Source organism: Dermacentor silvarum, chromosome 5 (genome assembly GCF_013339745.2).
Source record: "Dermacentor silvarum isolate Dsil-2018 chromosome 5, BIME_Dsil_1.4, whole genome shotgun sequence".
Taxonomy (NCBI): Eukaryota; Metazoa; Arthropoda; class Arachnida; order Ixodida; family Ixodidae; genus Dermacentor; species Dermacentor silvarum.
Window position 1 is genome coordinate 103,082,002 of NC_051158.1, and position 27,487 is coordinate 103,109,488.

Sequence of the window (27,487 nt, forward strand, 5' to 3'; positions counted from 1 at the left end):
AGGCGCCGCTACTATACCTCAAACTCCAGCGCAAGACGCCCATACCACGTCACTGCGACACACGATCCTGCAACGCAGGCGGCGTTTACCAGACAGATGGCATACATAAATAGTTATCCGGCTTCCAATAAACGTTCTGCTTGAAAGTTAGCGCTCTTTGCGTTTTCCTTGCTATGTCCGTGTGAAAAACTTGCTCCAGGACCCCTTCAAATTCCAGCGGCATTTCCGCGAGAAAAACTTTCCGCGCTAAAACACGATATCAAATATGTAATTCAGAAATTGAAGAGCTGTACAAAGTATACAATGTACAAACATCAGCAACATGTATAAACTTCATTCCGGTAAGCGTGAGAAATGAATCGGAAGCATTATATTGTTAGGCCGAGAGGCGTCCCAGTTTTTATTGGAGGAGAGGGAGAGCCCAGATAATTAGTTTAAATACAGAGCACAATTTCGTTTGTAAACCACTTATATCAAATGTGTAATATATTTTTTCTGTAACCAAATATAATTCAATGTAGGTCTCATATGAGTACTCGTAACATACATTTAGCTCTCCCTAAGAATATTTCGCAGTCACATAGGCAAGCCGTTGCTGTGCAATGAACAAAAACTACTGAGGTCTGAAGAATCTTGGCAACATAAAAATAACAAAAATATACGCGTTCTCTCCATAGATATGCTTTTGTTGCAAATAAAACGATATTAAAAGATAACATACAATTAAGTTTGTTCGGATTCATCGTACACTAAACTATCCCGGCCACGGCGGCCGCATTTCGATGGGGGCGAAATGCGAAAACACCCGTGTACTTAGATTTAGGTGCACGTTAAAGAACACCAGGTGGTTAAAATTTCCGGAGTCCCCCACTACGGCGTGCCTTATAATCAGAACTGGTTTTGGCACGTAAAACCCCATAATTTTTTTTGGTACACTAAACTATGCAGAAACTAAGTATACGAAGTTCCAGTGAAAATTGAAGACTACATTTTATGCTTCCTGGGTTAAGAAAAAATCGCGCAATGTATGCCTTCTAAGAAAGTAAAAAAAACAACAACCGCACAACTTTTTTTTCATTTCTTCTGCATCGAACTAATTTAGTGTAGCATCAGCATGCTCCAACGGTAAAGACCACCAACTTATTTTTTCTTGCTTTCTTTATCCATAATAACTTTCGCTCACTCACCTCTGGAGACCAAACAGGCAACAAGCGGTTATTGTGTCGTTTGTTTTGAGGGAGGAGTGCGGTTGTATAAAAAGTAGAATTGAGGACAACAATTTAAAACAGAAACCTAAATGAACTTTACTAATTCAGTACTAAATATAATTTCTGCAATATTACAAAAAAAGTGCTTAGATTCGATAAATGTGTTTTGCTTGTATCATCTTTGCGGTGTATGCAACTTCCTTTTGACATGGCATAGTAAGAAATGCTGTGAATTTAGAAATATCTACATGGACATGCTTTACCACTTTCACATTCCTCACCTATAAGTAGACCAGAGTTCTTTAGTAGCAATCTGTAGTGTTTAGGAAGGTTCTTGCTCACAGCTGTTTGGTCAAATGATTGTGCTCAAGTTTTTCTGTTCAAGGAAGGTTAACACTTTACGGTTTCAATATATTTCGCTGAGGCATTCTTCTTCAATCACGTTTATTTTCATTTCTTATTTGTGTATTATAATGAGGTTGCGTGCTGGTCAGCGTATTAAGAAGCATCGAGAACTCCTGAACATACTCACATTCTCTGTTTCTAACAGTCGATTGCACTACGTCGAAACACTTACTTCCCCAACATGTAGGCAGCGTGGTATTTGTGATGACCTTTAAATATAAGGTTTCCTTCTAGCCTTTCGTAAATTCAGTTATTGTGTAAATTATCGTTTCATCTACGGGAGATGAAATAGTTGCTCGGAGCGTCGTTCTCAAGGCCCTGCTGGGGATTAAGGAACTCGGAAGCCAGAACTTCAACTTCAGCTGATGTCACGAGTGAAATCAGTCACTGTCAACGACGAGAATTTTTTTTATTGCGATAGCAATTATATGCATACCCAAGGCGCATTTCTGCCCTGGGCGTTGCTTCGATGTTCCGTATAAAGTCCAAGAGCGATAACATGGTCGGCGCGCGGCGTATGCTGTATATGCGAGTGAAAGCGTGCGAGGGTGAGCAGACGATGGTGGCTCAATCCTGCGCACGCCAGGGAAGAAAGCGGAGAGGAAGCACGACGTCTTTCATCGCCCGCACGGCAGTGGTGGAGGAGAGAGAGGTGGGGGTGCGTTCTACTCCGGCGGCGGCAGCGCAACTGCGCTCAAGGGGTTTTAAACTGCGCTTCCTGACAGCGCCCCCAATGTGGAAATGTGAAGCAGCGCAGTCGCGTCGCGGTGCCGTCTGCGCTTTGTTTGCATTGTATCGCCCGCGCTATCCTTCGCTGCGCAGGCACACAGCGCTCCGTTTTCGACGGCGGCAGATCGCCTGCTTGCGAAAAAGCGATCCAAAGATTGAAATGCCGCGGCAAATTCGTGGGGGTAACCATACGAAAGGGGAGCGTCTGCTTCCACACGTGTATGGCGTTGAACAAATTTTGGACGGTGATGTGACAGTGAAAGCCAAGTGCGCGTCGCAGGTGCCCCACAATATCGTATACGACGTCGAGTTAGAGGTATACAGCTAATCCAGTAATTTAGTCACATTTATTTTATTATGAAGCAGCCACAAAGCGGTCATGCATGCAAAGCGGTCATGAATGCTTCCATGACCGCTTTGTGACTGCAGAGACGGTGACGATTGCCGTTGGTAGCAGGGCGTGACCACACGGCTGCTCTCATTTTGTGCTCACTCGTTTTGCGGGTAAATTTCTTGGCTGGGGCAGTAGTAAAGAACATATTTGTTGGTTTGTTGTCGTTCTGGTGAAATCGCGGAGCTGTCAGGCGAACGGCAAGAGTTATCGATGTCTTTCCTTTGCGAAGCCAGCTTGTTTTTGTGTTGAACCAGTGTCACGGCGAGGTTTCATTCGACATTTCACGCGTCGAGCGGGTTTAATGCTTAAAATGTGGTCCGTTGCCTGTGTATATCTTCCGATGCTGCTCTTCGATTAAAAGATCACCGCCTATTCACTTGCCCTCTAAGGCTTGTCTGCTAGGGGCATAGCTCATTTCGGACGAGCAAGAGGTTGTGTTCCGGCACCCCAATTTTTGGATGCGGGTATTTATATATACACTACTTAGATAGGGGGGGGGGGGTTAAATGCCTTCCATGGCTACGTCTGTGGTTGTCTGCTCTAGGTATAACAAAATGGAAATTATATACTTGCGGGAATCGGCGTATATCTTCCGATTCTGCCTTTATTGCGCAGTTTGATCAGCTGTGCTTGGTCACAAGAGCAAATAGTGCAGTAAGAGTGTTCTCAGGATAACGTTATTTTTTGCAGTTACAAGCACAAGTTACATCCGAAACTTACGCTTGACTGCCCTTGGTATGCATGGTAACAAAGCGAAAACTGCACACCCGCGTGATGTGTGCAGATTTTATTTTATGTAATTGTACAATGTCGGGAGTTATCATTTAGCCTAGCTCAGCGTACCTTGTAGGTACATGTGTTGGTCAAGCGTGAGTGTAAAGGGGCCCTGTACTGTGATTTCTGCTGAATAACCAAATGTGTATTCTCAAATAAAACGAAGCCTCCTTTAGAGGCAGCAACACAGCCAACCATGTAGCTCTGGGCATGAAGTAACGCATATATTGACTGTATTCTGAAACGTTGGATGTGCCTAACGCAATAATGCACATTTCCCTAATGCCACTACATGCAGTAACCATTGGTGTGTCTATCATACCAATTGGTTTTCGTCTTTGGTGGCAGACCGTCGCAGGCCCATGCTAATTTGTGTAGCAGTGTACAGCGTTGCCAGCAGTGATAGTACCAAAATGTAGAATATTTGTGCACTCTCTAGGGAACCTGTGTCTGGGCACAGGTCAGCAGAATAATTAAGCCAATACTGACTCATCAATATTTTTGCAGGCTTATGTGTATTACCCAAACTCGTCTGCACTCTCTCGTATTCCAACTCACTCAAGCTTGGCAACACTCACTCGCATTCAGTCACTTTCATTTTCACTGACCAGCAGCCACTCATGCTCAAACGTCTAAAACCACTCAATAAAACTCACTAACATGCTCATGCCCACTCTTCATCACTCACTAAAGTTCCATTGCACTTCTGTGAAATAAATGTGGGGTGACTACTTGTCAATGCATTTATGTGTATGGATGGCCTATGTGTTTAAGGCATATACAGTGGAACCTCGATGATACGAATCTCACGAGGTCACGAAAAATATTCGTATTAGCCGAAATTCGTATCATCGAAACACAATTAAAACTAGCTAAATTAAAGATTCAGAGGTGAACTCACTCAGGCACATGCACGTAAAAACATTTACAGTATAGATCACTTATAATGTAACCGTTTATAGTGAAGAACTGGCTACAATGCGGCCTTTTCCGACTCCCGTTTACCCTCCCATAGAACTCCATGTATACGCATACCGCTTATAGTGCAGCCGCGTGAGACGAAATACTGGTTATAATGCGGCTTCCGCGGTAAAATATCGCCGTCAAAGGCGGTAGCGAGCACGCTTCTCAACGAGGTTCTCCCACCGATGGGAGAGGAGATCAACGAGGGCGATGCGGAGGAGGAGCATGAGACGTGGAGCATAAGTCCAAGGGCGATAAAATCGTCGCTGCGCGCCCTATGTGCCAGTAAAAGCGCGCGGTGGATGCGCGCCTTCACGGAAAGCGAACGCACAGCGGAGAGAAAACGCGACTTCCGTGGCGCGAGAGGCCGTAGGGGTAAGGGAGGGGGGCGTGGCGACGCTGTGCTACGTCACCAAATGCGTATCTTGCAACCGAGCGCAAGGGTAACTGGCGACGCAATCTCCCACGCGAAAGGAGCAAAGCGGGAAGGTAGCGCGGGAGGGAGGGAGGGAGGGAGGGAGTGAGGGGCTTTTATTCTGCCAACAAATGCGTTCGTCTACTTTGCGCCTGTGCCGGCTGTCGGTGTTGTCGCGCGCACCGTATCTTGAAAGCGATCTCCACACGGCTCTGACCTTTGTATGCGCCGTGCTTACGCCACTCAGTTTCCGTCGAAGCGATAGACCGCACGAGCCTTCGCTTGCTGCTTTGGCCGCGCGTGGGGAAGAGCGCCTCCACAGCGAGCGAAGAGACAAAAGGAAAAGCGCAAAAGCAACAAAAGCGCCGAACTCTTCGCGCCCAGTCGCGGCTTCCGCGCTGTCCGGCGCCGCGTCCGCGCCTCCGCACCAAAAGTGAAAGGGAAAACGCGCGTGACTACTCGCTGTTCTCTTTCGCGGCCGTCGGTGGGGCGGCGTTTACTCGTGTCAACCGACGCGGGTCAAAAATCGATTCGTCACAACCGTTCTCTAGCACATTGCAAAGTAATGGGGCTCGGCCGGGACCTCAGAAACATTCGTATCATCCGGAAATTCGTATTAGCCGTGATAGTATCATCGAGATTTCACTCTACATTTTTGTGCGTGTGGGCAGGGAATGAGAGGGTTCAAACAGAGATATAACTTCTACAAACAGTTGACAGTATTATAATGGTGTTGCTTGGAAATACTTAAATGAAACTTGACACAGTCAGACAACTAAATGATGCACCAAAATTGACATTGTTTCTTCAGCTCTTGTGGTCATGCCCTGTAAAGCGCCAGCTACGTGTTAAAAGCAAAATGCAGCTGCAAAGCCGGCATTCAGGGCCAGTGCGAACATGCCGCTGCTGTGTGCCTATACATAAACAAGCCTGACGACAGCTCCTGCGCAAGTCAGCACAAAAAGTGGCGCAAGCCAACCAGGAAGCTCCAGCGGCAGCCAGAACAAGATCTCCTAGACCTGTTTCCCGGTGAGCTTGTACAAAACTCTTGCAATCTCCTGCACATTTTTGTGGTCAAATTAGACTTAAGTTAGTTGACACATCAATTACAGCTCACATAGACCATAATATGCACAGTCATTAAGCCCGTTTTCTCCATAACAGCTCAACAATCAAGCCCAAAGTATATAATAAAGGCATCGAAGGACATTCTACCACTTATCCAGAGATTGACTGTTCCATGAACGAGGTAATGATGCTATCCGAAATGCCCGAGGACTACCTGACTTGCAGGTAGGATCTGGATGAGCTTGTCGAGCAGTCCTCAAATGCAGAAGATGAAGCCAGCCTTGACGAGATGTTTCCTACAATGCTTAGCAGACCACTATGCAATTACCTCATCGTCGTTCATAGCAGGACTAGACAGCAGAGGGATTTTGTTTCAGAGCTAGAGACTAAAGAGGCACATGAATATACCACCAAAGTGGTCTTGAAAGAAAAACCCACGAAGCTCGTTTTGCTCAGAAAAGGGCAGACAAACTGCACAAGGTAAAATCAATTTTATTTATTTGCTTCACGAATTTCCCGACTATCTAATAATACAGACTCTGCAACTTTTGTAATGTACAGGTGACTTGAGAAGCGAAGAGTGCGAATGAGCAGTGCAAAGGCTCACAGAATTCCAAGAAAGAAAAATGAGGGATTAAAGAGCGCAGCCCCGCAACTACTGAGGCACCGCACCTACAGAAGTGCTGGAATGCATTATGGTAAAGTTGCTAAGCACAAAAATGTTGCACTGCATGTACACGTTCTCCTTATAAACTTGGACAATAACATAAAATTTATGACAAAATGGAAGCAAATCGTAATGTGCATGTACTGTAGTTGTATGCTTAACTGGTCTGGTTGGTGCATCTTGAATGGAATAAAACAGTGTAATAGATGGGCAAAAAAGGGAAGACAAGAAATACAGTGCTGTGTCTGCCTTCTTCCCCATTCTGCTTGACATGCACATGTACACATCTAAATAAGGTTTTCTGCAGGAATCAGAACTGAAGCCACAGCTAGGTGTGATCTGGAGCAACAACTTGGTGTACGCATTGTTCAGATGAATTTCTTGATGAGTTTTGATTATTCATTACTTTATTATTCAGTAAGTACATAATATAGAAAACATATGCTAGCTCTAATATTACTTGAGCTAACTTGCACAGATTGTCTCCTCTAGATGGGTCTCCTTGTTCTACCAGAACAACCATGGCTGTGCTGCAGCCCCGACGGAATAGCGAATCTAGGTGGCCGAAACTCTTCTCATAGAGATCAAGTGCACATACAGATACAGAGATGCACCTTTTCTCAATTATGAGCAAAGGACCTGTGACCTGTCTTACCTTACAATTATTAATGACATCATTGAGCTAAGGAAGACACACCATTAGCACACACAAATTCAGGTGCATCTGTCCATTCTAAACCTACAGCGGGCTCTTCTCTATGTGTACAGCCCAAACTAGAGCATTATTGTGAATCTAAAGAGAGATGAAATATTCTTGTGGGAGATAATTCCTAAGATGGAGTACTTTTACCTTAGGTGTTTATTTCCAGCAATGTTTCAAATTATGATAATTTAGCCATGGCACTGTGCCTTGCTTTATTTTAATTTTGTGCTTTTTAATTTTGTCAGGTATGCCAGATTTTTGCATATTAAATTCTCAATGTTGTCTTCAGTTGCTATATGTAAACTTCCTACTATTGTACTCGCTGTGCTAGCTATCATTGTGCGGCTAAGCATGAGGTATTGTGCTCATTAAAGAGCAGCAGATGGTCAAAATTAGGCCAGAGTCCCCTGCTATGGCATGCCTCATAATTATACTATGGTTTCGGCATGTAAAACGCCAGAATTTAATCATTTCTTTTGTCACACCAATATTAACGGCATGCATTACTGGCCGTGTTGTGTCTTTAATAGATCCAAATGTGATAATGCAACGTTCTTATATAGCCCTCGAATCTCTGTTGCATGCTTATAACGAGCAGCAATAACACCACATCGTCAGGATGCGATGAAGTGACAGTAAGTCCCTAACAACCAAATGCCAATAATTCGTCATCGTCCAAGCGGCATTATGTAGTGTCTACATTCAGAAAATTAAATTGGTGCCTCACAACTGGTCTTTGTCACTGTTTTTCCTTCCTCATGTTCGTTGGAATGTGCTGTTTTTTCTGCTCAAGTCATGAACCAACTTGCCAAACTACAATACTCGTTTATCCTTACCTTTGCTACATATTGTCCTGATACCATTAGCACCCTACCAACTGCAGTAATAACAGTAGTACCAGTGATGCTATCAATACTAGTAACAATTGTTTAAATGACAGCTCATCTGCAGTCACACCTGCGACCAGTACAAAACTACTCAGAACTACAAGAAACTACTACTTCTTTTAGATAGGTGTGCTGTTTGTTTGCAACAAAGAGCTTTGATGCTTAGTGCTTCTAGGCACATGCACAGATAATGTGAAGACTGTGATGTAAAAATGACTACAAAGGAAAACACCTGCAGTTGCTACAATCTTATATTATTGCCTTGCAAGAGAAGGTTACACAAATTAATGAATACCTATGCACAAGTTTGCCACTATACTGCTGTCAAATGTGCTTAAACACGTAGTCTCTTGTATTAACACTCAAATGCAGCCTTTGTGAAGATATAAATTACCTTGTTGTGCAACAAGAAAAAAACAATAAACCTGTCCTTTTCATTTGAAGCCCATGCTCTGTGGTGCTAATCTCAGCCATGTTACATATACATTTCATAAAGAAGACATGTAAGCTATTCAACAAAAAAAAACAACGTGGCTCAAACATAGTGGAAGGCATTTTACACTAACCGAGCCTCCAGTAAGAGAGCCAACACACTAAAAATAAAGAATAGTTGTTGGGTCCTTCTGTCAGAAAAATATAATTATAATTACAAGAATCTCAACTCTAAAGCTCTACTTCTACAGTACATTCGTTGCCAAATGTTATATTATTACGAGTTACACTCTAAATATAAAAGTAAAGGTACGTTGCAATAGAAAAATTGTCCACAGGAATGGTAACAATTAGTATAATGGGGCAGAAGTACCCATTTAAAAGTACTGGTTTCTAATGCTAAAAAAGAACATCAAACGATGCTAATGCATGAGCTTAAATCAAAACGAAGCTGAATGTTCTTGGTTGAATGCAGTTTGAAGCCAAGGTGAATTTAGGGGTAGGTCTAAAATAAGTGTTTGGCATGGTGAAGCATTGGAAGCGGATTTAGAGAAGAAAAAATACAGTATATAAAACACAGCAGTCTGCCGAACAAAAAACTAGTTGCACTCTTGCTTCTTGATTATAGGGGTCCATGTTCACAAGCGCAGCAGACACATCAGCTACTTTCTTCATGTGTGACACTAAAGTCAGGGGCACTGTGTTTCTTAGAATACGGTATGCCTTCAGCCTCCGAATTACCCTCTCCATATGTATGTCTTCCTGCGACATTTGTGCTCCATGAGTATGGAAAGGTGTCCTGAGCAGTACTGCTCCCTTTCCCTCCCTTCTTTCCGAATCCTTGGGAAGTCCTTGTCGCCTAATCCTAGACCTCCAGGTTTTAGAAGCTCCAAAAATTCAGAGTCTTGTTTAATAAAAGAGTCTTTGAGCCACCCGCCATACATTTTAGACATAAACATAAAATTTCCATTAGGAATTACGCCTACCAAAAACTTGAGTGTGTAAACCCCTTTGTAATTAGAATACATGTTGCTGTTCAACTTTAGAGGGTATCTCTGCTCGAATTTTAGTAGATCGAGTGTATTATAAAAGTACAATTAGGATAATCTTCTTTAAATTTGAGTGGTAGAGAGAGAGTCTGATAGCATCTCGTGAAGGCACAAACATCCAGTCTTCCAAGGCAACACTAAGGAGACCCAGTGTTCTCCTGAACACATTTGATGCAGTTGCGGTGCTCACACCAAATATTGCAGCAAGTGCACTGAACGTCACATAAAGACGAAGTTTAGCTAGAAACACACAGTTTGTCCTCACGTGTCACATCAGTGCTTTTGTACTTTGAATGAGGGAGAAGGCTCAGCAGGAGACTAAACAAGGGAAGTGTAACGCCACATAGACCACGCAGAGCTTCCTCGGTGTCCTTCACTGAGTTGAAGCCCTCGAAGCTGCATCTTCTTTGCCAGCCATAGTCTGTGCCAGTCATCTAAACAAATGAGAGAAAATGGTCACTATAGTGCACTGAAAAATATACCCATGGGTCAGTAATAAAATGCTAGGAAGCTAACGAAAGCACTGCTTATTCTCGCTCTCAAGATTACATGACTATTTACTATTTCTTTTCTGGTTTCTATGTGTTTTTCTAAGAAATAAAATCACATATGGTGTACGGATAAAAGTAATTTATAATCACTTTTTTAGTATATTTGGTATTATGAAATATTGAAAAATATGTCACATTTATCGTCTTATCTATTATATTTTGTGGGAGCCTTGTTGTAGTCCCAACTTCCTGGTAAAGGGTTCACGGGCCCTGTCATGCTGTCCATAATAGCTCTCAGCCAATAAACTTCTCCAGAATTTCTTCTTTCAGGGAAAATAAAAAAGCTTATTTTGCTTAGGTCCAAGAAAGCTTTCAGTAGATAGCTGAGGAGCACCAGTATCTTTGCCTCAGCGTGGCTAAAGGTCTTGCTGGAAAAACAACGTGCTGGTGTTCCACGACTGTTCTTCTCTAGTCCTTAGAAGTGAACATCTTAGTGCAGGCTAGTTGGTTCATTTTAAATAAAAAGGGGCAACTGAAACAAGGACACAGACAAAATTACTAGAGTTGCTTCCTGTAGTATGTGAAGGTTGAGGGCTGGACTTGTTGGTTTAGCAAACTAGGGTTTCGATTTATTTATTTATTTCACATACTTTCAAGGCCCGAAGGCGTTACAGAAAGGAGTGGAGTCAAAAAATGTCACAGTTTCGCCCTAAGGGCGAAGCAATGAATGCGATAGCAACACAGCAATGACATACGAAGTAAGGTGAGCGGCTTTGGTAGCAATATGAATGGTAGTAAACATGAGCTGATTAAGTAAGCAGGTGTGCTGCGGCGTAAGTAGACGAACATGAAGAGAGACTCGATGACCACGAGAAGGCGCGTGTGAAACGGTGGTGTTGATGAGAAGCGCTTCCCGTGGGCAGCGCGCGTGCGAAGGGACACACCTGTAGCGCTGCACTGCCGATCCGGGCAGCATTACATGTGTAGCATGCGTTGGAAAATGTGGCCCGACTATTACTAACTGAATGAACAAGCGTGGTGTGAGCGCGCACAAACAAACATGAATAGATCACACTGAATGACTGCAGACAACGACTGTGAAAACGCTGGCAGCAAGCCCATACGCTGCAGCGGGCGAAGGTACGTGCGGTCTATCGCTTCAACAGAAACTTAGCGGCGAATGCACGGCACATAAAGGTCAGAGCCGTGTGGAGATAAGAGACGGTGCGGCGAGCGACGAGCGCGGTTGTTGGCACAGTCGAAGTGCGCCCCCCCCCCCCCCCCCCCCGCTTCCTCCGGCGCTGGCTTCCCGCTTCTTTCCTTGCGCGTGGGAGAGATAAGAGACGGCGCGGTCGAGCGACGAGCGCGGTTGTTGGCAGAGTAAAAGTGCCCCCCCCCCCCTCCCTCCGGCGCTGGCTTCCCGCTTCGTTGCTTGCGCGTGGGAGATTGAGTGCGTTCGTTCTCCGTGACAGCGTGCGTCCCGCGCGCTGTCGCAATAAATAAAAAAATAATGCAGTAAAAATAAAAATAAAAATATTAACAAATTGCATTCTGAACAGCGGTCTTGAAGTTGGTAGGGTCGGTGATGAGTGTGACTGATGCAGAAAGGCCATTCCAGTCCATGCTTGTCCTAAGGATGAATGAGTCACTGTACCGGTTTGTGCGGCACATAGGCACCCCGACTTTGAGGCTGTGTTTAGTGCGGGACGAAATATAAGAAGGAGGGGCAAAAGGGTTGTTTTAAAAGGGGGTTCAAAATGAAAAACTTTGAAAAAGGGAGAGACGGGAAGATTTGCAGCGTGACGAAAGATAAGGTATGATCAGAGTTCGTTTTATTGTTGAGATACTTGCATAGTGAGAATAATTGGATAAGACAACGCGTGCACTGCGGTTTTGAATACTCTCTAGAGTAGAAGCTAACGAAGACTGAGTCGGACCCCAAATGGCTGAAGCATACTGCAACTTTGGAGTGAACTAAAGTTTTGTAAAGAGTTAACTTCAGGGATGAAGGGGCAGAACTGAAATTACGGCGCAAGTAACCAAGCATGCCGTTAGCGGTATTAGTAACATAGTCAATATGCGAATGCCAAGAAAGGTTATTTGATATGTGAAGGCCTGAGATACTTCTAAGAGGTAAGTGACGTCAGAGGTGCACCATTAATAAAGTAGGTGTGAATGGCAATGCTACGAGATATTCGCATGGCCTTGCATTTACTTTGAATTTAGTCGCATACACCAATTAGGAACACCACTCAGTTACGCGGTTAAGATCGCGCTGCAGTTCTTGGGAATCGGAAGGATTAGTAATTTTACGGTAATGAACACAGTCATCCGCGAATAGCTTTACGGAAGCAGAAAGAACGCAGTTCGGAAGATCGTTAATATACATTAAAAAGAGAAGTGGACCTAGGACTGAGTCTTGAGTAACACCTGCTGGTACATTCCAAAACCGAGAAGTACAATTCTTAGCGTTTAGAAACTGCGTCCGGTTAGAAACAAAATTTTTAATCCACTCGAATACCATTACGTTCAGGTCAAGTTCAGTCAGCTTAGGCAGAAGTAAATCATGCGACACAGAATCAAATGCTTTGGCAAAATCAAAAAATATGCAATGGATGTCGGTACCTAGATCAGAAACTGAAGAAAGATCGTTAGTAAATCATAAGAGCTGTGTGTCACACGAAAAAAAAAAACTAACGGTAACCATGCAGACGAGGGTTGAAAAAGGAGTTGAATTCTAAAAACCCAGCCAAATGTGACTATATTATATGCTCGAGAATTTTACATGAAATGCTTGTTAGTGAGATAGGCCTGCAATTGCAGGGTAAGTGTATGTTACCTGATTTGTGAACTGGAATTACCTTCCCACGCACCAGTCATATCGAAGAACAGAGCTACTGCAATTACTGAGTGAAAATGTGCTACAATATAACAGCAGAAGATACATTGGTACACTTCAAAATTTTTGAATTCAGGTAGTATAGGCCGGCAGAGGAAGACGTTTTTTGATTGTTAATTAGGCAGCTAACACCAACCCAGTCAACAGAAATTGAATCTATGGGCAAAAACCTGAATTGGACACAAGCGATAATCTATGTGGCATCGCGGTAACATGGGAAGAAAATACATGATTAAATGCATTACATCACTCTTCAGGAGCAACAGGTTCATCATTGGGGTATGTTAATTGGATTATTGTACTTGGAGTACCGGAACTATGGTCAAAAATTTACGAGGATCGGTCTGCAAAAGGGACGAAATTGTGACAGAATAAAAAAGCTGTTTCGCACTAGCGGCAGCTGCGTTGTAGTCACTTCCACTGCGGTAGTAAGTGGACCAAGTAACTTCACTGCGTAAGCTTTTGCGGGACAAAACAAACGCTTGTTTTCTTACGAAGTCTCTTTAGAAAGGGGTTGAACCAACGGGACCGTGTCTTGCAAACGACTAGTTGTCTGCGTGATACGTGACGTGACAACGTGAAAATTTATTTTGGAAAATGCACCAGTTTCTTTCAACACAGCGCTGATCGCAATTAGCGATCCAATGTTTCCATTTCAGCGGTAATGGAAGCCAAGTCGACTTTGCTATAATCGCGGATAACCTTCGCAGTTTTCTTGGCAGTAGCCCGTGTGTTGATATGAAAAGTGAGTGCAACATGATAACTTAAGCCTTTTAAGTAATTAATTGGGGAAGCTACATCAGGGTTCGTAGTGAGAATCAGGTCTAGTATGTTAGATGAAGAGGCAGACATGCGTGTGGGTTTCAGTACAAGCTGAGCGAAGTGGAAGTTCAAACAAGTGTTCAGAAACTGGGTACTCTGAGAAGACTGGGACTTTGCCGTGTCGTTATGCCAAATGATATCGGGAAAGTTGAAGTCACCGAGAAGAAAAACCGGTGAGTTAGGGTATCTGACAATTAATTTGTTTAATGCGTCATGGAGGTTATCGCGAAACGACATCGAAGCAGTTGGAGGGCTGTAGCATGTGCGTTTGTTGCCGCTTTCCCGAGCCCATTGAAAGTGGCCGGACGAAGGCAGCTGCTTAAGTAGAGCCAGAAGGAAGATATCGCTCCTGGCGGCTGTGAGTCCGTATGCAAAGGTATGAAGGTGGTGCCCTTGATTACTTGCTGGCGCCAAAGATCTTGACTTGCGTCAAATAGCAGGACTGGCAGCGGTGTAGGTGAGTCAGGAAAGACCAGCACTGGCGAAACCGCACATGCGCAGATCGATAGGATACAGCCATGCTCCAAGACGCGCGATAAAACTGCATGTAGAAGCAAAAAGGGTTTAGCGGCGACTGCATGGTTGCCGCTTTCCCGTGCCCCCTTTTGTCGAGCTAACGCGCACGCAAACAAGTTGTAACGGTGTTTCTATGGAAACGGAGTTAGAAGTGAGCGTTTCAGTAACTTGAATCAAGACACATCCACCTGTTCGCACACCACAATCCCAGCAATAACATAAATACAGTTTCTTACAATAAAAAATTTCGCTAGTATTTATCTTAGCAGGGAGCAATGTTTCGGTTTTGAGAGTATCGACATTTGAGAGTATCGACAATCAATAAATTTTGTTACGCTGACGAAGACCGCGGTACTCATCGACGATACAAAACGACGATTTTGATCGTTGTTAGGCCACCTCGTCACCCCGAGCTAAACCATTACCTCAAGGCAAATAAAAAAAAACCATCCACTGGGATTCGAATATATCTTACTCGAGCAGCGTGCAGTTGTACGGTGTGCTAACCACTGAGCTATTGCATCGATTTCTTCCGACTTATTACTGCGAAAGCGGTATATGGCTAGGCGAAACGAAAAACCGTTCACCCAATGTTTCGCTAAACGTATGCTGTGGCTTCGCCGTCAGTTACGGCGTTTTCTACGTCGCACCCAAGCACGCGCGCCATTGGCAGCTACGTCAGTGACGTCGTTCTCTGCGTCGTACCTGCTCTGCCCGCAACGCCGCCTCCTCGGCTCGCCGTTGTCGCATGCGTTCGATATCTCGAGTTAGCTCGGCGTCGTGGTTAGCAGCATCTGCCCGCCAATGGCATCCACTAGAAACACAAACATGTAACCAATGAACGAGAAACGCTTAAATGCAGCGTCGGTGTTAACCCACTGCTAAACACCGGGGCCGCACGTTCCAGCTTCGCTGGTTAACCATCTGTATGTAGGGCTTGGGCGGTGTTTTTATTATTTATTTATTTATCACTATATCTACAGCGTCAGGAATGGTATGAAAGTGGGGGGAGGGGGGATATGACACAATAAAGGGGAAACAAATAAAAAAAGATACAGCTGAATTGTCATTTGCATAAAACCTTGCAATAACACTCACACACACACACACACAACAAACATTGCAAGAATGAACTGCGCGGAAATACTGTCAGTAAGGTAGGGAAAACACTGTTTATACTACATTTACACGTCCTCACACACAAACAGCGTACAGTATTGTAAAAGTGCCATGTAAATTAAAAATTTTGGCGAACAAACACAACTGTCCAGAAAGACAACAGGGTCAAAGGTTTCGATGACGCTACGTACTTCGCGAACTTCTTCTCTTGAGACCGACCATGTCGAGCGAGTAAATCATTGGTTGTGTCGATGAGGACTCTGCCATAATGAATAAAGTACTAGGAACATCAAGAAAATTTATGGCAGTCTTTTTCAACAGGAGCAACCTACTGTAACATGGAATATGTAGTTTTTTCCGTTGATTGGCTGCAAGATATGCCAGAAATATAACACGTCACAACAAACCATAAAAAAGTGTCCTATTGTCGCCGGTTTGCTTCAAAAATGTGCCATTTACAATCCCGGCCATATATGAACTTATTTTTCTTGAAGGCATCTTCTTAGTTGCAAGGTAGAAGTGGGCCGCGTGAGAAAATAGTTTCACTGCTCGTGATATTCACGGACGCGGAAAAGTACATCTTGGCCAAACAGAGACAAATACAGCTTTCGCTACATCGGTTCAGAGAAAAGGTTATCGACAAGTAAGAGAGGCACTGGGCAATTAAAGCGAAGTACTCCGCACAGACTCTCATGGTAGTGGAGCCTGTGCATGTATTGTGGAGGCCTAAACAAGCTACGCTGTAGCAGACGAGGATGGCAATACGCGCATCGCAAAGAAATTGTTCCTGACAAGATGGTGCTGTGTTGGCATTCCATTCTTCTCTGTCATGTTCTAGGAAACAATGTCGTTGACACCAAGGAGGCCTACATGACAATAATCGCGATCAAGCTCAAGCACTGCCGTTGCTAACAATAGACGATGCGCCGAGATGCAGGTGGTTGGTGGAAAGCAACGCCGAAAGCATCGACGGCGTCATTGCGACGTCCTAAAATAACTGTATGTTGTTTGCACCAGCAGTGCCGGTGTTTCAGTACCGCAAATTTCACAATATATCAGCACGGAAAATGTACTGAAAAAAAAAAATCAGAGCCCTTCCACTTCTGTGAAGATGTTGTTCTTTCTGGGGTTTTACGTGCCAAAACCAGTTCTGATTATGAGGCACGCCGTAGTGGAGGGCTCCGGATTAAGTTTGACCACCTGGGGTTCTTTAACGTGCACTACAACGATGAAAGCCAGCCAAGCTGTGACTATGGTGGGTCTGCTGTACTGAATATTGCACCCACTATAAGAATAGGCGTAGCGTCGTTGGGCATCGCCCAACCGAACATGTCTATCATGAATGTTTCGACGTCTGTCGTAGGCGTTGCAGGGGGAACGTACGCAGTCGCGATCACCGTACCGTCAAAGCCTTTTATGAAAGACAGCTACGCCAATCGCGGCGCGCACACAAGAGCTAACGCGCTCACGTGGTCGCCAGGGTGACCTAGGTCGCGCAATGAAGAAGCAAACGTACCGCGGTATAGCGCGCACTTTTTTACAATTCCAAGTTTGAAAACGCCGCCAACCCGGCGTTTTCATACGACTCCATGAGGTAGCGCTGAGCCGGAGGGCCGCAAACAAGGAGCGCCGCCGGCCTAGCCTCCCTAGCCTCCCAGCACGGCTCAACTGTAGTCTGGCGCAGTTTCCAGCAGGCTTGCCGCGCTAGCCTCGTAGCCGGGCCCACCTATACTCAGGGAGGAACGCGGCATAAAAAAAGGTCGACTGGCGCCAGAGAAGAGAGATAGTGGGAGCTCAGCCGGCCGGGAGGGAGGGGGCGCCGTGTGCTCGAAAAGACGGTGGTGCTCGAACCAATTATGATTATAGTTTTTTTTCTACACGTGACACGATCCTGGGAGACCCCAGCCCTTAACAACTTCGCTGCAAAAAATCCCTCTAATCTCGCAGGTGTCAGTGCGTCATTTCACTCGTGACGTCGGCTGTGCAAGAAGTTTTGGCTTCAGAGCTGATAATTTGCCAGGCAAGGCCTTCAGAATAAGTCTTCGAGCGTTAAAACATTTAAGAAGCCTTTTACACAGCAAGTTCTTCATCCCCCGTGGATGCAACGATGATGTACATCTGCTGGATTGATCTGATAAACTTTGTTGACTGTAAGCGAAGTAGTAAATATAGCGACCGTAGGAAGCAGAATTATGAATTATAGCTTAAATTTTCATTGACAATTCTGAAGTATTGAAAAGCAAAAAAACAAAAATCAAGCATGAAATGTTTAAATGCGCAACCTTGTACTAATAACATACCACAGTTCTCACAATTCCAATCGTTAAAGCACTTACATGAACATATTTGATTTTATAACTTTACAGCTCACGTAAAATTGTTATTGTTTAAGAGGGTCTTGCAAAAGTCTAATCTACTCCCACCCAGTGGTCTAAGTTTTCTAATAGCTTGGGCCACTAGACATGTGTTCGGGGTCGTAATGCTGTCGGGGTCATTGCACCGTTGTCATTCCAGTTTCCGATTCCCATCATGCCCCCGTCGTCAAAATGTCCTTTTCTCATTGTCATGACTTCAGTGACGTCATCCCATTGTCTTGACTTCGGAAATATTGACTGTCGCTACTTTGCTCGATTGTTATTCGCACTAGCTTCGACAGTCTTCGTGAGATGACTTCTGCCGTTTTTTTTCCTCTTTGAAATGCCACAAACCTGATCAAACTTGGTGCACTGTTTAGTGAAAAAAAAAACAATTGCTGCGCTCCCATGCTTTAGGTACGTGCGGCCGAGCTTAGGGCGCCCAGGTACTAAAACCGCAATAAATTGTCGTAATTGTACCACGACTCACGCTTCTTTTTTTGATGCGAATGATCTATGACAGAATTAGCTATGCCACGCGTACACCAACCCCAGCGACAGCTGATATATTTATCACTAGGAGTTTCCAAAACCAAATGTGGCTAAGGCGCAGCACAATTTCTGCTCCTCTTCTAGCTTCCTCAAGTCGACATAATCTGCTTGCTTGCGGACGAAACTTCGCCTTCACCGACTGCTGCCGTCTTTGTTATTTCTTGCAATTAGAGGCGGGAAGCTACTGATTCTTTACACTTCGAAAATACCAAGACATTAGATAAAGAGTATTTAGAGGCAGATTTTTACAGGTGAACATTGAAAGGGAAGCATGAAACTTGGCAGTGCCGAAGGTGCAGAGCACAACTCCTGTTTTTAAGATACCCAAGAAAGATCGGGCGCTTAGTTTTAAGCCTGTGGACTGCTCCTCCCAGACTAAGCTGAAGGCAGCTTAGTCTGTGCCATTTGTCAAAGAAAATCAAGCAACGCATGCCGCTTGCATCACAGCCTTAGCTGAAGCGGACGTATGACCACTTCAGCAGTACGCGCCGCCGGCATCAGTAGAACCAGTGCAAAATGAAGCCAACTGCGTCGTTTATAGTGGGTACTATGACCTGCTAAGCTCGGATGAAGGCATTCGCTTGAAAGACTCGGTTATATCTAAATAATTATGCCTAATATAATGAAGCGTTTGCGATGTCTTGGGTATATATATTGGGCAGTGGCAAAGAGGAACATATGACTACTGACGGGGGCGAGAAGTGCATACCTCTTTCATGTACAAGTTACTTGGATTTGTAAACAGCTGCGGATGATCTTTTTTTTTCAATAACCAACAACGTCGAGAACTATTCAGCGACGCGTATAATGTCATCACCTTGAAATCTTCCACTCGCTTGACGGATTGAAGAAAGCATTCGTTAAAACAGAGTTGTGGGGAAAAGCCCTCATTAATAAAAAAAGTATGAAAGTCCTTCCCTTGTTGGAAGCTGCGAATGCGGCATCCAGAAACTCTGGCGGCGTCAAAAACCAACGGCGCGGGAATCACCCTGCGAGAAAACCTCGCCCGCATTCGTCACTTGCTACCACACTACTGAAGTGTGTATTGAAATAAAATGTAAAATATACTCTTGCACTTTTGCTTGACATGGATCAAATTTATTGACTCGTTATTATACAACGTGCGACAAAATATGTTCAGTGCGAGAAAGGCGATGATTTTTCCGCCTTGTGGGGCGTTGCATCTATACAGGGTGTTTCATTTTAGCTGTATCAATTTAAAAAAAAAATGCCTGTGGCAGATAGCACAATTATAATCCGTGATCTAAAGTACTCGATGAGGCGGGCATTACTTCCACGAGAAATCAAAACGCCGAATTCAATAATTAACATAATTACGCTAAATAAATTTTTCAATATTATTTTACGGCACATCTTTCAATGTACGATTTATAGGCGCTGAGTTCGAAAGGCGTATCCACTTGGAACGAATTCTCAGGACTGAACCAGTTCCGAAGATATTAATTTTCAAAGTGTCCGACGAATTGCATGGGCGTTCAAGTTAACGTTTTGAGGAAAGCGCTGTTTTATGCATTCAAGATTAAAGTTAACTGGAACGCCCATACATTTCGTCGGACACTGAAAATTAATATCTCGAAACTGGTTCAGTCCTGAGAATTCGTTCCAAGTGGATACGCCTTTCGAACTCAGCGGCTATAGTTCATAGGTTGAAAGATGTGCCGTAAAATAATTTATTTAAGAGTTAATTAGCGTATTTATGTGAATTAGTCAATTAGGCATCTTGATTTCCCGTGGAAGTAATTGCCGCCTCACCGAGTAGTTTAGATCAAGGATTACAATTGTGCTATCTGCCACAGGCAATCTTTAAAAATTTGGTGCAGCTAAAATGAAACACCGTATTATATCATTTAGGTTTTCAAGAAACGTCTTTCGTGCACCCCACATTTTGGCAGCAGCGCTAGTTTCTTTCCCGAACGACACATGGTGTTCTCCATTTCCATGTGTGTCAGTCTACACACACCTGAGGCGGCAACCACGCAACACGTAGTTCTCCTTATGGCATAAACTGACCACTGGGAGCTCTATGATGAGCATATGTATAGCTATGTTTCAGCAATTATAGGCCTTTTCTTCATTGGGCGAGGAGGAAATTGGCGCTTGACGAGCCTTTCCTCCTATTTGGTTTATGTGCGAGCCGGCATGTGTGCTGCTTGAATGTGTTGCCGTTGGCGTGCTGCGGAGGGATTTGAAGGTGTTTTAGCTGTTTAGTCTTTGTATACTAGTAGGCATACAACACCGATCATTTGGCCAAGCCAGCACGGGGGCGAAGGCAGACAGCTTATGCATGGTGCCACTACCTACCCCATATGGCAGCGCCCATTAAGAAAAGGTCTATAGAGTTAGATTATGTATTATATTACACAAGAAGGTATACATATATACATTATACATATCGTAAGTGGTTACTGTGTAGAGCCTGCTTGCGCACGATACATAAGGAGCTAAAAGAAATTATGGACTGAAAGTGCAGAAACACTACAAGCATGCTTGCATATGCGCTTCTGTGTATCTTGAATCGATCTGTACCGCATTACACTATCATCTTAAGCGGAGTAAGAAAATTGGTGTAATTCCGCTTGTGCCTAGAGCATTGCACCCATCGACAAATTCGAGAATAAAGAAAGCCGATGAGGGTCGCTGCGATGGCCGCCATTTATTTTAACAGGGCTCACCGCTAGTCCGGCACAAACAACTCGCTTGCACGCGTAAGCGCGGGCTGCCCACGCCAGCCGGCTCGACACGTTCGTCTACCCGTGTTGTCATCATGTCCTGCGGGAGGCGACGCAGTAACGGCGTCACTAAAGCATCGCATGATCGGAAGTCCACTTGCGCGCCGTGCTCTCGTAGAGCGTGCGGTTCTCGTAGTACACGGTGGCGGCCACTGGATCGGCGGGCTCCTCCAGATTCGGCTCCTTGAGCAGACACCAGATGGAGAGTAGTACGTCCGATATGGTTAAGACCGGGGTCCAGCGCGTCTTCAGGATGTCGAGGCAGATGAATTCGTCGGCGACGATGTTTGGGTGGTAGATCTTTGTGGTGAATTTCACCTGCGAAAGAACGCACGCAGGGCTCACAACACAAAGAAACACTGAAACACTGCATGTGAATAGACAAAGCATTCTGATTTAGAAGAATGCAGCAACGCTCCACAGTTCAGCGAACAAAAGGCGGTCATTTTAGAGTTGTCACGGTCGCAGATAAGGTCACCTTCGGGAGATTCTTGCGTAATTAGGCACCGCATACATGGATGTACGCGGGCTATGGCGTTCCTGGGCAGTAGGCGGCGTACATCGGCCAGTCCGGAGCCTAGAGCGCCAATATCTCACCAAATGGAATGGCACTGCGCCAGGAATTCCGTAGACCATATACATAGACGCGTATTGTGCCGAGTCACGCGAAATCTTGCAAATGTCTCGTGTTCCCGATAATGACCGCCTTGAGATGCCGACCCATGTGGTGCCTTCGCAAACCGCAAAGCGAGATTTCTGCTTTTGTTCGCCTAATACACACGTGCGCCATTGTAATTTATGTGGTCCACTCTTCTTCTATCATTTCTACATTTTGTCAGAGAGTGTCTCTTTTCCCAGCTTGTTTTCTTCTTTCCGGCGCGAGCGTGGAGCAAAAAGCCTTGTGACGACGTTAACGTGGAGCATTTGCCCACCTAAACTGCTGAACAAAAATTGAATGAGGTTTCCTGAAGACATACTCGCAGCGTATTAAAGACAGACTGCGAGAAGAATCCACCTGATTGTTCGCTCACGGTTATGGTCAAAGGCTCTTGTCTATTCCTTTCGACTGTGAAGTACTGCGCCATTTTTTCTGGCCAGGAGACATGAAGATCTGCAGGTCATTGGGCGTAATTGCCCTCTTCACAGCATTTTTAATTTACTTGAAAAATTGGACAGTATTTTTGTACGTCTTGGAAATTTCCTAGATCCCGTTCCCTTTTTGCGTTACTCAGGTAGCACACGATGACTGCCAAGTTTTCAGCAGATGGTCCTATCCAAACGCGAGGTAGTAGGTGCTCCTCTCGCCTTCACACAAGCTCGATAACTGCCTATATATTAAGGACCACCATATTAAGCCAACATGTAATCAACCTAAATGTATCATTACCTGTTAGCTTCATAAGATTATGATTAACAAGAATCGTTCCCCTCGTTTTCCTCTCTTCTCGTTCATTATAATTCAGGCAGTCACATAGAACAACATAAGACATTAGCAGTATATTTCTGCCACTTTCCTTCCAGAACGATGAGCGTGCATCCTCACGGCTATCGAAATGTTCATATTAAGACGCAATGATAGCTCCGTGTCAGTGAACATTCGTCATTAGCAGTCTATAGTGTGAGACTGAACATTCATCGAAAGTCGGCGTTGTGACAGTCCTATTCATAATCTACATTCAACGCCGAAGGCGTTGATGAATGCAGGAGGGGCTACGGATGAAATTTTTCATCACGTACAAAAATTGCTTAAATCCTTGTCCAGCCCTACACAGTAAAGCGCTGTATAATGATGCAGCGATAGTTCTTAAATAACGCCAGCTTGGGGTATCATCAGTTGTAATACATATCTCTTTCACGCAGGTATTCCAGAAGAACACATATCAACACCTAATTTGCCCTCAGATTTCACTATCAAATTGTGAGGTCGCAGAGTGACATATATGCAACAGTACGAAAAGTTTACCATAATCAATGGGTACTTTAGAAGTTGGCTGTCACCCGGCGCGATGGCTCAGTGGTCACATGGCGTCGTGCTGCTGAGAAGAAAGGCGGGGATTCGATTCCCAGTTGTGGCTGCCGTATTATTTCTACTGGAGCGGAATATAAGAGCGCTCGTTTACTATGATATAGGTGCGCAATACACACACGCAATACTGTTCACAATATTCCGGAGCCTTCCATTGCGACATGGCTCTTAAGAGTGCTATTCCCGCAGTTTAAACCCTATATTTTAAGCTAAATCGGTTGTCAAACGAATACTACTATAGTAGTATTCGCTCGATCATGACGTGTGGCTACTATAGTAGCCACACGTCATGATCGAGCTGTGCTTTTTTTTCCCTTGCTCTGACAGTAGTGCCCAAGCTTTTATTCCACGCGTTTGTCGAAGGCTTACTGATAAGTTTGTTCGGAGCTGTGTAAAGGCAAGTCCACTCTCGCGGGAAAAGGCGCCCAGCATTTCTTGCTCGGCAAGTAGGGATGCCTCAAGCGGCAAGTTCACGAAATGCGAGATGAATGCGCCCCAAATCTTCGAACATGTGCGAAACAATGTTCTTTCTGACCGGCACGACGCGGTGGGGGGTCTTTGTATGTTAGCGGCGGTGAAGGCTGACGACATGGTCCTGGAACGGAATCTGCGTGTGGGAGTCTCTCTTAGAACAGGCAGCCACGGCCTCGCTCGACCGCAGCAGCAGCTATTAACACCTGTACATTCCACAATGCAGTGATATGTTGCTATCGCTTTTTTTGCGATCTAGGTACGGAGGCTGTAGCGAAATGTCGCTGCACTGTGAAGGGGGGAGGGGGCGCTCACTTCTGCGGCGTTGGAGCACGGTTTTAGCTGGCTGTTCGTTTAGAGCGCTTCCGCAAAACCGACGCCGTGGCACTGGAAAACATCCGGAATGTGTAGCATATACCAGATTAGCTTTAGTAGGCTGTGTGATCACTTGTCACTATCCCGTTTCGATGGGGATGCCAACTAATAGTCATCATCATCGCGGAAGCGCTGTCTCAGAACTACAGCCACGACCACGCTCGAACACAGCAGTAGACATGCGAAGTGCCCCATACGGCTTCGCCCTCTTCCGCGTATCAGCAGTCCGATCGGGAAACATCCGTTAAGGATTTTGTTGTATGCAAGGATTGGACCCATGCCTACGGACGAAGACAGACACTCACCATGGGCGGGCTGAAGGGGTAGTCCGCGGGGAAACGGATGTCGAGCAGGAAGGCGCCTCCTTCGTACGGCGTGTCCTCAGGACCCACGATGGTGGCGGTCCAGTTGAACAGGTCGGACGTGTACAGGGGCCCCGCGGAGCAGTTGTTCAGTGGCCTGTACCGGATCTCTTCGAGCTCCCGGCGAATGCGCGCCAGTGCCACAGTCGATACCGGAGCCCCGATGTCGACCGCGAGGCCGTCGCCCGCGTTGCGGTCGTACTTGAACGTCGCCGCGGCCGTTTCCCCCCTCCCTCCGGCTGCCATCTTCGCAGCGAGACCGGAACTTCTTCGTTGTCTCCTTCTGCTACCCAATGCGGCGTGGCTCGCGACCTCGATGATACCGCCAGCGGCAGGTAATTGAGTACAGAAGGTGGTTACTTAATTTACGTAACAGCAAGACTGCGCTACTGGTTCGTCATTGTGAAAAAATCAATTCTGGGATTTTACGAGTCGGAACCACGATTTCATTATGAGGCACGCCGTTGTGGGGGGCTCCGGATTACTTTTCACCACCTGGGGTTCTGTAACCCTTTAACTGGCAGAGATAAGATAGACTTGACCTAGAATTGTTTTATTGCTTTAGTTCTTCTTTACTTTGCTCAAATGCATACCAATTGAAATATTAAACAGTTTCTCTAAAAACTAAGCGACATACAGTAGGCCAAATTTTTGTTGACCAGGCGGTGAAAGGTAACTGTATGGCCCAAACTGGTCGCTGGCACTTGCTTTGGCGAGGTCAATGTGTGCTCTTGAGATGTACGTTTACGAAGTTAGGAAATAAGAGCTTGTTTATAAAATGAATAAAATCGCATTGGCGAGAATATGACCCCCACGTGTGCTAAGAAGATAACGAAGAAGCCTTCAGGTTTTGTGAACAATACATCCAATCCCCGTGAGTGGGTATGTGCCAAAGACGTTAAGGGGATCAACATCAACATCTGCTGCTGCTCACTCTCGTCATTTTATTGAATACCACTGTTGAGCAGGTACATAAATAAAGGTAAGTCGAAAGGCACAGGCTAATATTTGAATTTGTCTAGTTCTTCTAGATGCTTTTGTTAGGCCAACAATATTGTTGAGCTACCAGTTAAAAGGTTAACGTGCACCAAATGCACGGTACACGCGCGTTCTTGGATTTCGATCCCTTCGAAATGCGGCCGCCGCGGCCTAGATTTGATCGCGCGACATCGGGCTTAGCCGCGCAACACACAAGCCGCCATGACGGGTATTCGTCATTGGGCCGAAGGCAAATGAGTTCGTTTTGAAATCTGTTTAATTTTCAGAGATAAAACAACTGCTTCGCTAATATCCTTCGAATCATTCGACTGATTTATTTACCCGACGAAAAAAAAGCGTCACAGGAGACGAGGATAACTACTTGTAGTTAGTTTTCTCTTAATTTTTATTTAGTTAATTTATGTATAGGACATCTTAAAATCTGTGTTAAGGAATTACCAAAATCTTAATTTTGATTATTCACCTTTACCATTTTGTTCGTTGTTAGGTGCATGTTTTATTTTATCCAGTGTGGCCAATCCCCCTCGTGGGTACGAGCCATGTTTTGAGGCAACAACAACAACAACAACTACGCCCGAATACACAACATTGTTTTCCTTCTCAATTTTACTTTTGTCTACTTTTCGTCTAATCCCAGAAGCTCTGCGATCTCTACAACCACCTGATTTGTGGTGAATTCCCTATTGTGGTGGCTCGTTGGTATCCCTCGGATATGCACTTTGAGTAGAGAATCTATCAATAAGCACCATTTTCATAATCTGTGGACTCCCAGGTAGATAATAAAAGTGTCTCAAAGTACGGCCGCTGTGCGACCCGCGTCGGCCATGTCTACGTTCGCACCGCCATCTCTTTGTCGGCGTTCCAAGAGCTTGCGTATCTAGTTTCCTTTCCTTCCGCTCTCCCGTGGTGGCGGTACCGTCGAAACGTCACGCGTGTCCAGTTTCCTCCGGCTTCTCAGGACGGCGGTCCCGTCGTCTACGCGAATGTGTATAAAAAAAAAACCAGAAAAAGAAGTTGCCGTTCTCCATTTTGAATTTCACTTCTCTTCTGCCATCGTAATGGGTAGACCGCGTATAGACCGGACTGTCCACGAGCAACGCGCCTACGTGGTAAACAGCGTCGCTGGTCATCCGCCTTGACAGAGTGGAATGGCTCCCGATTTTAAATGCGAAGCATTTCTTGGCGAACATTTGCTACTTTGACAGTATCTATCTATCTATCTATCTATCTATCTATCTATCTATCTATCTATCTATCTATCTATCTATCTATCTATCTATCTATCTATCTATCTATCTATCTATCTGTCTATCTATCTATCTATCTATCCATCCACCTATATAGCTAGCCGCCCACGTCTTGGTTCTCTCATGGTCGTATCGTTCACTTGGTATTTACCAAAATTGGCATAATATGATCAGAGTGTATGACGAACATAAATGATAGTTAACGACATGAATATCATGACATGTGTGTCATGTAGATCATGAAACAGCTCCCTACGTCTTGGTACTCTCATAGTCGTTTAGTACCTGGTACCTTGTCGTTTGATACCTGGTAGGTACCAAAATTGGCATAGTATGACAACAGTGTACGGCGAACATAAGTGATAGGTCATGCCATAAATGTTTTGACATGCGTGTCATGTAGGTCATAAAGCAGCCACCTAAAATCACAATGACCCAGTGAAAAACATTAACTATGCAAACCAGCATTAACACTCAAAAACCACTGAAATGAGTTAGGACGTGGGTACTAAGTAAAGGAAACACTAAAACATGATTCCAGCAGTCACAGTCATGAGCATGACTCAGCAAAAACGACAATGACTCAACAAACGAAAATAACACTCAAAAACCACTGAAATGGATTCGGACGTGGGTACTAAGTGAAGGAAACACTAAGGCATGGTGGTAGAAGTCATTGGCATGAGCATGACTCAGCAAAAATGATGAGGACTCAGCCAAAAAAGAAGGGGGGGGGGGTGAGGCTGTGGCCTGACCAGCTTTCCGAACCCCACCCATGTATGCATGTATATATATATATATATATATATA

General features: G+C 44.8%; 1 protein-coding gene across 1 annotated transcript; it reads right to left on the minus strand.

Moving 5' to 3' along the window:
- Window positions 1-21,266: 21,266 nt before the first annotated feature.
- Window positions 21,267-24,677, minus strand: LOC119453686 (uncharacterized). The gene is made up of 2 exons (XM_037715731.2): window positions 24,375-24,677; window positions 21,267-21,515 (listed from the first exon to the last, which is right to left on the minus strand). Exons 1-2 carry the CDS (start codon window positions 24,675-24,677, stop codon window positions 21,267-21,269), a joined length of 552 nt encoding a protein of 183 aa, XP_037571659.1.
- Between the last annotated feature and the right edge of the window lie 2,810 nt (window positions 24,678-27,487).

Bases quoted from the DNA above. Each gene is read 5' to 3' on its own strand.
- LOC119453686 (XM_037715731.2), bottom strand. From the start codon at position 24,677: ATGGCAGCCGGAGGGAGGGGGGAAACGGCCGCGGCGACGTTCAAGTAC. The intron at 21,516-24,374 runs GTGAGTGTCTGT...GTTCTTTCGCAG, and splicing joins ACCCCTTCAGCCCGCCCATG to GTGAAATTCACCACAAAGAT.